Raw genomic sequence first — 16,199 nt, 5'->3', positions numbered from 1 at the left:
ACACGTTTCAGTACAAGGAGGAACAGCAGTACTATGAAAGGAAAGCTGTGCCTGAAGGGAAAAAAAAAGTGACAGAATAGAGTGCATAGAGTGCAAAATATAAACCTGTAAATCCACAGGTTACTGTTTAGAGTGAAACTGAAATTCAATTGTATGCATTCAACAAGGCTGTTCTTGCGCTGCCGGTTCCTGTTTACCTTGCAAAAGCAAGCTGGTACTGTGATGGTACATTAGATCCGGGGCAAGTTCCTAAGGACATGCAGTAGGCAAACTATCACATTTTTCCTTTTTCATATATTAATGTGAGTAGTAGTAAGTAAATGTAAATATCATGATCTTTTTTTAGCCTTAACGTTACTTTGACAACAGGCATGATTTTACCGTCAGCATTCTCTTTCAACAACTCTAAAGCTAAGTGATTTCGAGCCAGCCAGCCAGCCAGCTATTAAAATGCATGAATTGATTTTTATAAAGCCGATTCCCTTCTCTCCTGTAGTCCTTTCCGCCACCCCCTCCCCCGGCAGACACTTACAGCTATTGTTGAGAACAACTGAAAGACTAATAACAATTAGAAAGATGTAAATAAAACCGAGCTGTTTTTTTTCCTCCGACAACGCTAGGCGATCGGATCTGTTGCATAATAGAAATCAGGAAGGCTGTCTGGCAGGCAGCCTTAAGAAGAGAGGAGCTATCTCAATTTCTCTCACTTAATCTTGGCTTCGCGTCAGAAGCTGTGCAGCAGTGCAGTAGAATGGGAGCACGGCAAAAGCTTCGCCAGTGAAACGGCTGGTGCTCATTGACTTTCGCTATGTGGCGATACCTCAGCGATTTCTCGAGCTGGATTACCTATTGATTTTCCTCCTTTCTTGCCTCCCAGGTTTACTCGGCTGGACGTTGTGTGTGTTTGGATTTCTCAAGGATTCTCCCCCGACTAACATGGATGTCCCACCATTCCTTGCAGTTGAAGGTTGCTCCTTGGCGCAGTGAATGAAGAACATGCAGGGATTGCTAATGGGTTTGGGAAGCGTAGACTCTCTCCTCTCTCTGTGACCATGCCGTGATCGTGTCTGAGGGCCATCAGTTTACGTATCCTCATTCTCACCTTACCGGGAAACCTGACGGCTTAGAAGGGGGAAGTAAGGCAGCGCGTGTGTACATAGAAACATCATGAAGATTATTTCCCCTATTCTAACTAATCCAGTCTTCAGATGCACAATTAGACTCCTTCTTTGCTTACTGTGGATTGGATATTCTCAAGGAACCACACATGTATTAAGATTTGGTAAGATTTCTTGACACTTTTTCATTGTGCATTTCAGCCCGAACGCGATTTATGTAGGATTGACTCCGAAGGGGGTGTTGGGGGACAGCTGGGACGTGCCATCGGAGTCGGGCTCCGGAGTCTCTGTGTATTTTGCATCCGGAGGCATGAATTGCTGTGTGTTTTTTCTCCCGCCGCAGCTCATTGTAGCCGTAGTAACGGCACGATGATGATAATTATAATAACAATAGAGAGAAAAATGACTGGCAAACGCTTTTGCCTAAAGGGCTGCGGAGCTTGCGTGGCTCTCTCGTTATGTACCTTACTTTGTTTCCATAGTAGTGGAAGGCACAGTGTTTCATTAGTTAAAACCTGTCAAGTAGTTGTTAAGTTTCGGCCGCCCGCCTCTGCTCCATCCGAGCTGATGTCGCACGGCCGCGACGCTGTCACCCGACACCTCGGGCTGGGTTCCCACTCGCTTGCCTCTTCTCTGGCGTTTAGGGCTAGAGATGGTTTGTGCCTTGTTCCAAGCTTGCGAAAGAATTATGCGGTACGCTACAAAAACGAGGCTCTTCCATGTGAGAAAAGTTGCAGGAGTTCCAACACCTACCCCCTCAACAAAAAGAGAAAAGAAAAAATAATAGATCAGAATGAGATTTCAAAGAAAGCAGAGTTTAAAGACTATCCCGTCTGGACCACGAAACTAACCTCAGCAGTTCTGACTGTGCGCGCATTTGTGTACATGTGCGTAAGAAAACAAGCGAGGGTGACGTTCTGGTCACCATGCCTGATCTGTCGAAGTTTTGCAGTGGGCAGGGACAGGACGGAAGGGAAAATGAACTTCATTTCCGAGCAGAGGTGTGCGGGCCGGGGGGGCTGCGGTCCCGGCGGAGGATGGGACAACAGCGGAGGATGGGACAACCCGAAATAGGCATCTCCGGGCAGGCAGCATCCTCGGTGCCTCTCGCCCTCGCACCGACCACTGGGAGCTGCCGGCAGCCTCTGCATCTCTTCCTGTGGTACACTGAAAGCTCTCGCCTCATCCTGGGAGTAGCGTCTCGGTGTGTTTCTAATTCTGTTTAAATTCCCCCACGCGCTCACTTTTATTTGGAGGGGAAGGTTGATAATGATTAAAAAGTCACCAGTCTGTTACCGATCTCGTGTGCTGAATTCCTAGTAGCACTTATTTTCCGCTTCCATCTGGTCTAAAGGTGGTGCTTAAGGCACGTTGCTCTTAGCAACCGTCTTGAGGAATGCTTGTTTCTTTGGTCATGGCTAAGCGAGTCCGTATATCATTGCCAGGTTGATTTTGCATTCAGTCTGCTCCGTAATCACGGCCGTGAAATCAGCGCTGGGGGTGTGTGATGTGTCACAGTCCAGTTTGGGCAAACCGGGACTCGTGAGTGGTGCCGAGGGTCGGACCTTTGAATTACTTTCAAGCGTAGCTGTGTGCGTAAACAAGCATCTTCCTGGCCACATTACCACCTAGAGGTGAGCTTTCCTCCTTTAGCTTAGCATCCTTTCTGGACTGACTATTCAGTGTACCTACAGAGATATCCCTGCCGAGCAGCATTTGGCAGAGATTTGAACAATAAATAATCCCGAGACTAGAGGTTGTACTGTAGGAGGACTCTGCCACCCAGAGCAACCATGGTCCCACACACACTCATTTTTCTAGGCTAACTTCCCTTCCACACTGCCCTTGGGTCACATAGTCGGGTAATGGGGTACACTCACTCCATTGCTCATAGCAGTAATGACTGAGCCTGCTTCTAAAGCGCAGAATAATTTTTCTGGTCTTTTATGTTGTCACCAACCCAATCGCAATCCTTTGAAGCAGGGAGTGGTTGTTTAGCTTATCTTAATATGAAAAATCTTAGGTGTAAGAGAGCTGGAGGAAGACTTTCCCCTTGCTCAACTGGGCCTGTTACAAATCGCTGCTGTAAAGAATCTGGACTGAGTCTGGTCCAGGTGTGCAGTGACTCTGTGACCGTGAGAGACATTCAGCTCCTTTGCCAGGGCTGACAGCTCTGCACAGGGCATGACGGGGAGGAGGGAAGACCTCTGGTGTTATTTCTTGAAAGGAGAATTTCCCTCTGTCCCCGTCTCCTCAAGTGTCCTTGAGACCAAGGACCAGGATGCCCGTGACTGGCCGTGGACTACTCCCTGAGCAGCGAGAGCTGAGGAGTTCCCTGCAGAAGGCAGCCTGCCAGCCCCCGCTCTTCTTCCTCAGCCAGCAGCGCTATGGCAACAGGGGAGATCTTGGAGCCTGCCAGAGCCCCAGCCCCCTCATTCCTCCTGTGCAAATTAACCACCATGGATTCACATTGTCCTTCCCACGGCTTCTGTCATTGTTGGGACTAGCCAGGGTGTCCTTTCTCTCTCTCCCAAGCTATCTTTTAGCAACCACACAGGGAGCTGGAGCCTCCTGGGTTGGCTGTCGAAGGCAGAGGGTTGCTTCTGCCGTGCTTCAGGCACAGGGAGAGGCCGTGTGATGTCCCCGTTTGTACCCAGCCCTGTGCCCGCTGCTGCCAGAATGGGGCAGCCAGGTGTGCGGGCATCGCACCAGCCTCACTGAAGTGAGGCTCTGCTTCGTGCCGAGTGCAAGCAGCCTCCCTCTGTCGCTCCTGAATCGCTTCCCACAGGCAAGCCCTGGAAACGCAGGTTTGTGTCCACAGTAGCCGAAGGTTTCAAGCGGGAGCTAAAACAATTGCTCAATTAAACTTAAACCTGAGCCATTGCTGTGGATACCAGGCCAAGTCCCAGCCTGACAAAAGAGAAGCTCAGCTGCCTGATATTTGTCACTCCTTTGCAAAGAGCGATGGAAACCTTTTCCTTATCACTTGGCGCCGTTAAAAAACCCCAAACGTGTGACCGTCGGCAGATCCCCTCCATTATCGGGGAACAGTTCTCTGATTTCGTGCCTCTATACTCTATTCCCAGGGCAGCAGCTCCCAGGAAACACCAAGTAACGGAGCGGGGCCGGGCCGAGCCGAGTCGCTCCCGAGCCCCATTGTCGCCGGGTCCCGCAAGCCCCCTCGCTCCTGCCTTTCCCCCCCTTCGGTGCACGCCGGCGCTTGTACGGCTGAATGAGCGAGCCATTAAGAGCTGTTAACTATCAGTAACTGTTCACCTGAGTTCACACAAACCCATTTCTTCTCGCCCAAGGCAGTAAGAGGCCGGGCTGCTTAAAGCGCCTCTTTTCTTTCCTGTTCCTACGCGGAGCTCTTTGAACTCCACGCTACTCTAAAACACTCTTCTTTATTTAAATTGCCCGTCTCGGGCCTTGTCTCTGCTACTGAGAGCAACGCGGAACAAAACCCTACTCGTCCTTCCTGCGGCAAAGGTTGGTGAGCGGGGGGGAAAAGCGGTTTGGTCCTAATTCCCTCTCAAGTTACTCAAGTGAAAACGTGTGAATGATCAAGGACCCTCCCCACGGAGCCCACAGACCAGATAAGAGTTTCTCCATTTTGTGAAGGATATTTTCTTCTCGCTTCAACTCGCTGAAAAAGAATGTAAAGATAATTAAAGGCCTGGGTCAGTAGTCTAACTTCTCTGTTGGTTTGGTGTTGCAGGTGTCTGCGGTGAAAGCTGTCTTCAGGCAGGTGGGAAAGGGACGTGGGTGCTGTAGGAAAGAATGCATCATTGAAAAAAAAAAAAGTGGGAGGAGGGACATAGTTTAAAAGCAAAAGAAAGCTAAGACAAAAGATGTGGAGTACTTTTCAAGGAAATATGGTTTTGCACTCTTCCAGGAATAATTTCCTACTACTGACTACGAACAAAACCAACACATCAAACCATTCCAAAAACTAGCATTTTCACGTTGTCCGTCGTAAAGTAAAATAATAAGAATAGTTGCAAAATAGAGCTAGGTATGATTGATTGCGTTATCTGTGGGACTGAATAGGAAAAATAAAACAGCTGTGGGATCTCAGAGAGGGGAATTACCCCGCACTGGAGAATTCTCCCGTGGAAGTGTTGTGGCACCGGATTCACCTGCCGTACTGCTTAACCGAGACCCTTTCGCTCGAAGGGATTGAGCTCATCTGCACAAGACTGCCTTTAAGATGAGGCTCTGCAAAATCAGCGAGGAGGCTGGATCACCGTCTTCGCTGCCTGTGCAGTTACCAGTGGGGGTCGACCCATATGTTTCTGAGGTTTAAGTGATCGCTCTTATCAGATGGCTGTTAGACACAGAAAAGACATGCAATAGCAGGGAGAGCTAGCTCCGTACAAAAGGCTATGAGACCAGAGATCAGATGAGAAATGCCTGCTGGGTGAGCTAGAATTTTACTAGAACTTCGACGTGGACCGTCTTTCCTTTGGATATTACACTGGCACTTTTTTAGTGAAAGGGTGTAAGCTTTCTACATATATTTAAATGGCAGAACGTACAGGGCTGACTTTGATGAGGGAGGTGCTTTGCTTTCAGATCAAAATCTGCAAAGCAAACACTTGTAGCAGCCCTCAGAGGTCCGTAGCTTGGTAATTCCTACATATAGAGCCAATGAAAATTTTACTGCCAGGGACAAGACGCTTTAAATACATGTTAAAATAATCCACACAGAGTTTAAAATCAACCCTACAAACAGTAACAGAAATCTTTGAAAGAGGAATAAGGTTAAGAGCCTCAGGAAGGCAGCAAAGAGGTGAGAAGCATTGTTATTGACTGCTCTAGATTAACCGGCGCAGAGGAAGATTTCAATTTGATAACGTCACAGCCCTTCCTGTTTTTCTTTGCTACTTCTGCTGACAATTTGGTAAGGTAATTAAATTGGCTGATTGAAGTCACAGTGGTCATGGAGCGATAAAGACCATTTGGATTTAATGGAATTTAGAAACAACAGTGTGCTGCACACAACTCTTACAGAACGAGAATTTTAATGACTCATTCAGGGTGCTGACTACATAGAACGTCCTGGACGAGTTTAATTGAAAGGGCAAAGCAGATTAGCTGTATACAGACTTTATTGCAGTAGATAGGGGAATTAGAGTTATCCCTTTAAAAGACTCATTATTGCATTATCAAGATTTAATGTAGGTTAAGAAAGCTTTCATCCGTGTGGGCTGTCTGGAATATCCCCAGATCCTTTCAACCGGTGTTTGGAACACCAACAGCTTTGTAAAAGGATTTTCACACAATTGTCTGATAGATTAGGTGGTGAGACGTATAACACTCTTCTTTCTGGCTGCTACCTGGCTTTTGAAGTGATGCAAAGTTCAAGTAATATCTTCCATTTGAAAGTGGTCAACGAATGAAATGGAATCTGTCCCTGGAGATAAGAAACCAAAGAAAAAGAGATTTGCCAGCATTTTCTAAACTCATATATTAGAAAAATTTATTTATTTATTTTATACAAGAGAAAATTCACTTGTTTTAGAAAAAAAAACCTAAACCAAATATTTCCTAGTTGTTGCAAAACAATTGCAGATCTTAGTCCCTAACTTATTTACCTTTTATCTTTCTTAGTTTTAACTTTACTCACTCTAATCTCTTCCAGAGGAGCAATTACTAGAAGTCCTGTCAATAATTCAAAAGAGAAACTAGAAAGCACCTTATTTCCATACTCTTCAATCTGCAAGGCAAATTAATGTTTCCTGAATAAGCTTTGTATAATGTTAGGCTGTAATGTATGTTGGAAGATTAGATTAAACAATATGATAACATAATATCATTGTGCAGTCACATATGAATTGGAATATGGCGAATCAAAGATTACTATTATATTAAATCTTACAATTTTGTGCTTTTTTTGGCTCCTTTATTCTCCAGTAATAACAGTCTTAGGTTTATATAGTGCCTTCAATTTAAAGAGCCGAAGCTTTCAGTAATGCAAAGAAAACTGAACCAAGGTGTAATGATCATTGTTTCAACTACTGGAGCTCAGCTAACTCTGGATAAACTAGATAGTATTGCAATACTATGTAAAACAGTAAACAGAAGTTCAGAAAGTGTATACTTAATTTCATTAAAAGGTAAATGTCAATTAAAACCAAAAAGCTTTTTTTTGTGTGTGTGTGTGTGTAATAAAAAAATTAGAGTTGACCTATAGATGCGGTGCTTAAGACTGCTCCTTTTACATCTGCAGCAAAGATCTTCAAGTGATTTGTATCAGCCTTGATTTAGCCTTCCTTGAAACTTATTATTGAATAGTTTTTCCAAAGAGCTATTGAAATAGATAGGATCTCATGTAGAATCATGTTTGGTAGTTATGTTTATCTAACTTTCAAACAAATCAAACATTCTTAGGTTATATATTTCTAAAGCGTTTCCACTTTTAGGTCTTTTTTGTTTGGGCTAAGGGAGAATGCTGCTAGTATTGTTAACTAGTCGAATGGTTTGAAGTATACCTACATGTAACCTCTGAATAAAAATGTTCATCTGTAGATGATACTATTTTGTCATTAACGTGTCATAAGGTTAATTTATAGGCCATACGGAATTTTATTTTTATATTTGGAGAAATGCATTCATTCATGTTTGGTAGAAGTTTATTTTATTATATTTGTGCATTTTTACATTTTGAACTCTTAAAATCTGATTGTCAATAAAATAGTTATCTGGATTTAAAAGTTACTTTATCTAGGAATGTTGAAGATATCTGTTGATATTTTAGTATGAAAAAGTCCCTGATTGTCAGTTACTAATTCTTAAACATTAGACTCTATATATTATTGAAAGAAGAACAGCTCAGGGAGAGCTTAATATGATCAGGAGCTGTTGTTCAGGTGACTTAATGAATTTTCTAATTCACTGCAGGCTGAATTTCTTCTTTTTCAAAAAAAAAAAAAAAAGTATATCTCCAACATTTCTCTGTTCTATAAACAATCAAAATAATCAATCTGAATTCAAAAGGTGTAGCTACATCTAGTACCAAATGATCCATGCTGTATTTTAAAATGGATGAGTGGAAAAGGTAATGTTTTATCATTATGAAGACCAAACATTTTTTAAGAAAAATACATTTTTTTCTTTTTTTTTTTCTTAACGTGATTTCTTCCCTCTTCTCCCCCCCCCCCTTTTTTTTTTTATAGGTCAAAGGTTTAAAGGCACTACATAAACCTAGCTAAAAGGGGAACATCAATTATGTCTTTCTGTTCATTTTTGGAAAGTCTTGGCTTTCCAAATTTTCTGAAAGACAGAGAAAATTAAAAATTGGAAGGACTCATCTCTATCTACGACTTGGTATTAGCCTGGTTTAAAACCAGGAGGTTTTCAGCCTACTTTGCAGTATATGGGGATTGAATTTTTAAACTAGATTTCCTTGGAGTGGACAATACTTATGTTCCAAATGTTAGCCTGGATGAACACTGCCTTTCCTTACATCATCCATCTGGAGGAAATAAAGGTGGATTGAGCAGGGTTTTCTCACCATGTGCTAAACTCAAATTCTTGGGTAGAAATTTAGCACGGCATGATAAATCTGTCAATGAGTCAACAACTTGCTCCTGCTATTAAAATTAAAAAACAGCGAAACAGAATGCTCACTCATTATTCTAAAAATTCACCACAAAATGAACAATTTGTTTTCACAATAGGTAATCACCAGCAGATCTGTACATAAGGACTTGTTTGTGAATACTTGTTTTTATTTAACTGATTACTGAAGTTTACTGAGTAAATTTTATCAAACTTGATTTTAAAGATGCAGAACTACTTCAACTTCAGCAGAACTTGCTTCCATCTTCACATTTAGCTTTCTCTGTATCTCTAGTAAAATATTTCAAATTAAGTGCTCTATTTCCCTGAATACAAAAATAGCTATTATGTTGAAGTGTTTTTTGTTGTAAGGTAACTAATACTGAATTTAAAACACTTTTATTAAAATGCTCATTCATGTGCATGTGGATTCTTACTAGGTAATAATCTGGGTAAATTTATTAAGAATTACTTTATAGTCTAATATTCTGGCCTTTGTCCTTCTCCAGAAGCTAAATATAAACTAGTTCTATCAACTAATAAGCTAAATATGTATCAGCTGTATCAATCAGCTCATATTTATGCTGTTATTTAAAAATTACACAATTAGGGCACAACTTGCTGAACAGTCTGTCATAATAAATAATAAGAAACAATAGTAACCAAAATACATTTACTTGAAATACTGGAGTCTCACACTTTACCATGTTAAACTTTTAGGTTTTTTTTAACATGTAATCAAATATTTGAAGTCCTTTCTTAAAAGTTCACATTGGAAAACCTTGAAGAGAGTAGCTTTTTAGGCAGAGACAGAACATATATTTTATTTATGCCTATATTTTCTGTGTTAGTTACATATCCTCAGTCAATATCAACTACTTACGTTGTCAGAAAAATACATTCTTTGGTATCGCTAAGAGGATTTAAATTGTATATTTTTATTTTCATATGTAGGATATGAAATCTATGTACACTCAGCTACATTTCTTACGAGCTAATTATTTTCAGCTACATTTTATGGCTTGTATATTGAAATAAGGTAACTTATAGTGTACTTTATGTATGATGTTTTCTAACATTCATAGAACCATAGAATGGCCTGAGTTGAAAAGGACCTTAAAGATCATCTAGTTTCAACTTCCCTTCAATGGGCAGGGTTGTCAACCACTAGATCAGGCTGTCCAGATCCACATCCAGCCTATCTTAAATGCCTCCAGGGATGGGACATCCTCAACCTCTCTGGTCAAACTGTTCCAGTGCGTCACCATGCTCTGAGTGAAAAAATTTCTCCTATATCTGATTTAATCTCTCTTGTCTTAGTTTAAAAACATTTCCCCTTGTCCTATCGCTATCAACCCAGGTAAATAGTTTTTCTCCTCCTCTTTATACGCTCCCTTCAAGTACTGGAAGACCACAATGATGTCTCCCCGAAGCATTCTCTTCTCCAAGCTAAGCAAGTCTAGTTCCCTCAACCTTTTGTCGTAAAGTAAGGTCAGTGACTTAGATTAGTACAAGCGAAATAAGAGTCAGATATAAGTTGTTGAAAACTGTTAAAAATATATATATTTTAGATCATTCTAGTGCTAAAGCTACCAGTTATGTTAATATCCATATAAATTTGTCTGTTTATTGTAGGTATATTCATTGCCTTGGATGAGTTGGTGATACAGTATTTTTACTATGATGCATGATGAGATCCAAAGCTATGTTAAATGTTGCAGTGCTCTTCAAGTCATGCCATTTGTACTGGTATAATTAGCAAAGGATCTCTTTCCAGAAACTCTTTCCTTGATTTCTTTTTTTGATTGTTTTTTTAGAGCTGAAATGAGTGTACTCATTGAATATAGATATTGTAGTCCAGTACTAGCAATACAACTTGATTTGCTGTTGAAATATTGCAAAACAATCCAAAACTTTGTGCTGTGTACAAGTATATGTGACTAATAATAAAGAACATTAAGGTGACATGGTCAGGAAAAAGTGTAAATTTTAAAGAAAAAAAATCATTGTTATTCAGCAACATTCATCTTACAAGCCAGGAAATCTTTAAAATATATTTCATGTTACCTATTCATTAAGGACTTAGATATAAAGGTACATTAGAGAAATTACAATTATACAAAGTACTCTAAATCAGGAAAATTAATTTGTTCTTGAAATGCTGCATCATAGTAATTTTTGATTTTATGTATGTTAACTGGAACATTTATGTTCACTTCACTATAAACATTTCACTTGTTTCAGTAACTGAAAGTTGTTCATAAAATTCATACAGAACCTCAAAGAAATTATTGGCCTGCATTCAAGCATTACACACAAAATTTGTTATTGTTGCTTCATATTGCGTCACTTAACAAAGATCAATATTAGAACTCAAAGCTAGGAAATCTAATTTGTAGAATTATTGCATATCTGATTTTTATTCTAAAACACTGTTTACAGTTTTCATGACTTAGTACGCTTAGAAAATTTCCTATACCCACATGGATATGTTTTTAATTCAAGTTGAAAGAGGGCCATACAACAGCTACCTTTCCCAGTTAATAATTATGCATTTAAAAATATATGTATATATTGCGTAGAAAAATCTAGATTTTCTAGTGTGACATAGCATACACATAAATCTTTCTAGTCCATACAAAAATTAACTTTAGATATTTCACTCTTTGAAGCTGGTATTTGAAAAGAAAGAGCTGCAAAAAATAAGGCCATTGACAAGTCAGAGCTAATATGATGTAAAAATTGATTTATTCTTTTTTTTTAAGATATGTTTTGTACTGAGGGAGTATGTCTTCCTGATTTTTGAGAGCCGTGCTTTTGTGTCAGTCCATTTTCAGAGAAGTGTGAATTTTGGCTGACAGTTTTTCAGTGTTTGACTTTGTAACTTGAGTGATGGGCTATTTTAGGCACTACTTGGTCATGTCCTTAGATATCCCTGATAACTATTTTCTCTCCTCCCACCCCCGTTCTATATACAGAAAATATATAGGCAGCAAAGAGGTAGCTTGAGAACAGCAAAGCAGATGTATTAAAAGCCACAGAAGTTGAAAATCCAGCATACAGAAAGAAGCTTAGTGTAGTTAATGAAAAAATAGCAACAGTAAAAAAAAACACACCAAAACATAGTTTCCATACAAATAAACAACATAGTCTATGCAAATAGTAGGATTTTTCTTTCTGTTCATTCAAAATTGAGCATAAAGATGTTCCTTGGTAAAACAATCTAGTCATACAAAAAGGAAAATATAGTACTGCTTTTTTTTGGAGGCTAAGAATTTACTTTAATTCAGAATTTACAAATCTCTTTGCTCATTACTGAATATCTAACATAATGTTTACATGAAGTAGGGAAGTATAATTCAATATTCTATTCATGCTCAGATTTGATCTTCTCTTGGTTGTAAAGGAAGCATACTTGGATGTAGGTCCAGGAAGTGGCAAGTTGTGTGTGTGCCACATCAGTAAGCAGCTGAGGGGAGAAAATAGAATTTCAGGAAGGATTCATACAACTTCCTTTCAGCTCTGCTATGTGTATTTGTTTGGATGTCCTTGAGAAGAAAAAGCTATAAAATGTGTTATTAAGGCTTATCTCTTCAGACTTCAGCAGGCTCTATCATTCACAATATTCAACATGCTTGCAGAAACTTACTTCGTGACTGTGATATGGCTAAGAAAAATATGCCCCCAAATGCATTAAATCAGATTTCCTAATATCTTTTCAAACCTACCTAACCAGAAAAAAAATCACATTTAAAGATCAAATCAGAGTTAGCTAGTCAGAACATCTTCAGTGTTACATTTGTGACATTTTGTGTCTAGACATTGGATGTTTATGACACAGTATTTGTTGAAGCCTAAGATAAGAATATACCATATTCTCCTATAAACACAGGGTGTATTGCTTTCCTAATCATTTTCCACCTTTTTCATTTGTGAGAAGATGCTTGAATTGTGTACAAATGTTGCATCTTGCTGCCTTGTGGGCACAGGAGATCTGCTTGCATAGATTTCTTTTGACTACTGACTTACAGTTCATTAGAAATTTGCAGTGAGTGCTTTTGGGAGTCTTTTTTTCCAGCTACTGCAGATCATTCCAAAAATCTTTTTTTTTTTTTTTTTATTTGGGGGTTGCACTATGTACTGGCTTCTTATTTACCAAAACCCATCTGTCAGTTATAAATACAGAAAACTAAAATCTGTTTATCATCTGCTCCTCTTTAGATATATATTTACAAAAGTAAACATCAACGTTTTCACTAATCCATGTTAACAACAGATTATTGAACTTTTGATCGTAGGTCCCCTTATTTTTGGCAGTCATTTCAGGTGACAGTATATTTGTGAATTTAACAAAAGAAGTAGGTGGCAGCAGTCTTACAATTTGCAGTCTTGTGTGAATGTATGCACATACATACATTTTCTTGTGATGGTTGCCCAAATGTAGGGAAAAAGAAAAAAAAAGAATTTCTCCTTTGCTGGAGTTGTTTAACATGAAGTGGGAGAATTGCCTGAGGATACATCAGGGGTCTTTGATGGAAGGGCTGATAAGGACTATCCATCTGCTTCCTGACAAGTAGTGTGAGCATGGGATAGCAAGGGGTTTTGAAGGTGGTAGAAGCTATTCTTTCATGGTGTTATCTTTGTGAATATTTTTAAAGCACTCATGAAAACAAACAAACAAAAAAAATCATGAGGAAAATCATGAAATTCAGCAAAAAATGCACAGTCAAGTGTATGCATGAAGTTAAAAAAATAAATAAAGAAACCCAAACAATTTACAGTATATTACCCTAAGAAAGAAGGGCTACATTCTGTGAATGAAACTACGGACGTATATATGCATTCAACAGTACCACCATCCAGACCCAACTGTTAAGAATTTGAAAAAGGTGCTCGTTATCACATCAACATTAACATAGAACAATAGCATTAGCAGCTTCATTTAGTGTGAATTTGCCTCTGCACTAGAGCCTGTGACCTCCCTCCACTTCAAACAGGAAGTGTTGGTGCTAATACTGTCAGGTGTGAATAGCAGTTCTGTAAATCAGAAGATCATATTAAAGTTGATTTCTACTGAGCTTGGCAGCCTACAACTGCAACACCACGATTAATCTTCAGGCAGTTTTTCTGGCCTCCACTATGCCATGGTATGCTGAGGAACAGCATACAGTTCTTCACTGGTCAATTAGGGAAAAACCTGAAGAGGCAGGTCTTCATTACTGCCATATCTGGTTAGGCAGAATTTCCACAAAAGCTTACCCACATGAATAAATCCAAAAATATTATAAACAAGTGGAAAAAAGGGATTTTATTACCCTGATTCATCCTGTCGAACCATTATTTTTAAAAACAAGAAACTGAAGGAAGTGACTGAAAATTAGAAGCTGAAATTACCCATGGTAATTCATGTTGCCTACCCTGGCAGAAAATAAAACTGAAAACCAGAAAAAATCGGGTTTTCTGTCATCCTAAAGATAGACAGCAGAATGAGAGGAAAAATGAAAGACACTAGTCTGGGTGTTAATTAAATATTTTGCAGTTAGAAAAGATTGAGCTGGTGAACAAAAGGATTTTCTGTCAAGACTGGCAAAGGAAATGTATACACTGAGATATTCAGATGTGCATCAGGAATTCTAAGATCGTATAATATTTTATGTTTGCACTGTAATTCACCTGGAACAATAAAGATTACAGTTCTTTTGCTTTTAAAAATATATCTAGCATGCCTTCTAATTGCAGTTTTCTTAATTCAGTTTTTTATATTCTTTGGAAATGTGTTGCCTTTCAGCAGAATTTGAGACTTTCAGACACACATTTAGCTTGATTTTCATCACAGGCAAGCAATTTTGCAGAGAAAGATTTTTTCGACTAGAACTAACATTAAGACTTTGATAAAAAGTGAAAACTTTTTTTAATTGCTTTATCTTGTTTGTAGTATATGCATGGTTTCTTTTTGATTAGTTTATTTATTTTCTAATCTTTGCTTCAGTAGAAAACAAATATTTTCCCATTGGCATCTCATATAAATATTGCTGTGAGCTATCCAAGTATGGACCAAGTGGGACAAAACCTTTCAGACCTTATAGGGTTCTATTTTCAAAAAATGTCTCAAATTGAATGTCCTGGAAATGCCCTGGGTAATGGGCTTCAGGCATGCTATAACTTCACATAAGTTTATGAGTGTCTTTTTCCCTTATCTAGGCCTACATTATTCAAGCTATATCTGTTTTATGTTTCTCAGTATCAGATCTAATGTAGGTATAATCCCATCTTCTACAATATGAAATTGTATTAAGAATTTCAAAATGAAACTGACAGTAGCTGACACTTCTAGAGCTAGTTTCAGTGTTACTTTCTTTAATATACAGTGTTATTAAGAAAGAACCTGATAAAAATGTGATTTTATGGTATGAAGATACTCTTTCTGGAAATCTAGAAAATCTTAATAACAGAGGAAGGAAACTAATGAATTGTTATTCATTTTTTAAAGTAAAATTTAAATATTTTCAGACAAGGTCATAGAAAAATAAAAAAGAAAATATACATCAACAGCGAATAGTAAAATGATGTTATTAATTGCCAAGGAATGTTCTGGCCCTTACCCTTTCGGTAATTTAAGGAAGAAAGACCTTCACTGGACACTATTGCTACTTTTGACTCTGTAAATCCCTGGGTAAGTAATTATGGAAAGTGGGAGAAAACAGAGTAAGATTTATTCCATGCTTGCCTTGTTGCTTTCTTTTCCTTTACGTTTTGATTGTTGGAAGATGTTGGAAACAGGGTTGTGTGTGTTGGGAAAAATGGATCTTTTTCACACTACTTTATAGCCATTCTTATGTTCTCCATAAATTTCACAATCATAGAATATAGAAAATAATGTCAGTGATATATTGGACTGTTATTGGAGATTAAGATAAAGAAGGTAAAGAAACAAGTATGGGTGAGATAATGGGAATCCTTTAGATATTGTACAGGAAAAAAGAATTGTAAAATACATACTAAAAATGATGTACATATCAAATGGTATATGGCAAGTATATAAAATATAATTATATAAAATATATAAAACAAGGAAAATTAAGCACTCTACAAAGCAGTATTTGGCAAAAAGTGAGTATTCAGCTCTGCAGTGTACAGTATTGTGAAAATGTAGTTTTGGAGCAGCATCATAAAATATAGTTGTGAGAACAATGGCCAGTATACCTTCTGTTTTAAAGTACAGCATCTCTAGGAAAACATCCCAGTCTTCATATAATGTTATTTCAATATTTATTTCAGAATAGCATTGCTTTATAAGCTTGAAGTTATCCTTGGAAGGTCGGAGGTAAAATACTGAAGAGTTTGGACTATTTGGCTAATCTGAGGTCTGTGCCAGCAGTGGAGCTAATGGCCTATTGAAATGAAGACATGTACATGATGATATTCTTAGTTACATAAGTTTGAATCCAACTTTCAGTTTCTTGTATTGCTTTTTTCATAAGAAGAGAGAGTAGAGATGTGAAAATGTTTATAAGAAAC

General features: G+C 38.6%; 1 protein-coding gene across 1 annotated transcript in view; it reads left to right on the top strand.

Moving 5' to 3' along the window:
• The first annotated feature begins 1,071 nt into the window (after nt 1-1,071).
• The window catches only part of GRIK2 (glutamate ionotropic receptor kainate type subunit 2), a 364,539-nt gene continuing 349,411 nt past the window's right edge, over nt 1,072-16,199 (top strand). The window contains exon 1 of the mRNA XM_065735652.1: nt 1,072-1,282. Within this exon, the coding sequence (XP_065591724.1) occupies nt 1,168-1,282 (115 nt within the window). The 5' untranslated portion in view covers nt 1,072-1,167. The remainder of the gene's footprint in view (nt 1,283-16,199) is intronic.

Source organism: Cyrtonyx montezumae, unplaced genomic scaffold, assembly GCF_038088225.1.
Source record: "Cyrtonyx montezumae isolate F1298 unplaced genomic scaffold, pur_monq_1.0 scaffold_0, whole genome shotgun sequence".
Lineage (NCBI taxonomy): Eukaryota > Metazoa > Chordata > Aves > Galliformes > Odontophoridae > Cyrtonyx > Cyrtonyx montezumae.
This window is presented reverse-complemented; position numbering and strand designations above follow the sequence as displayed.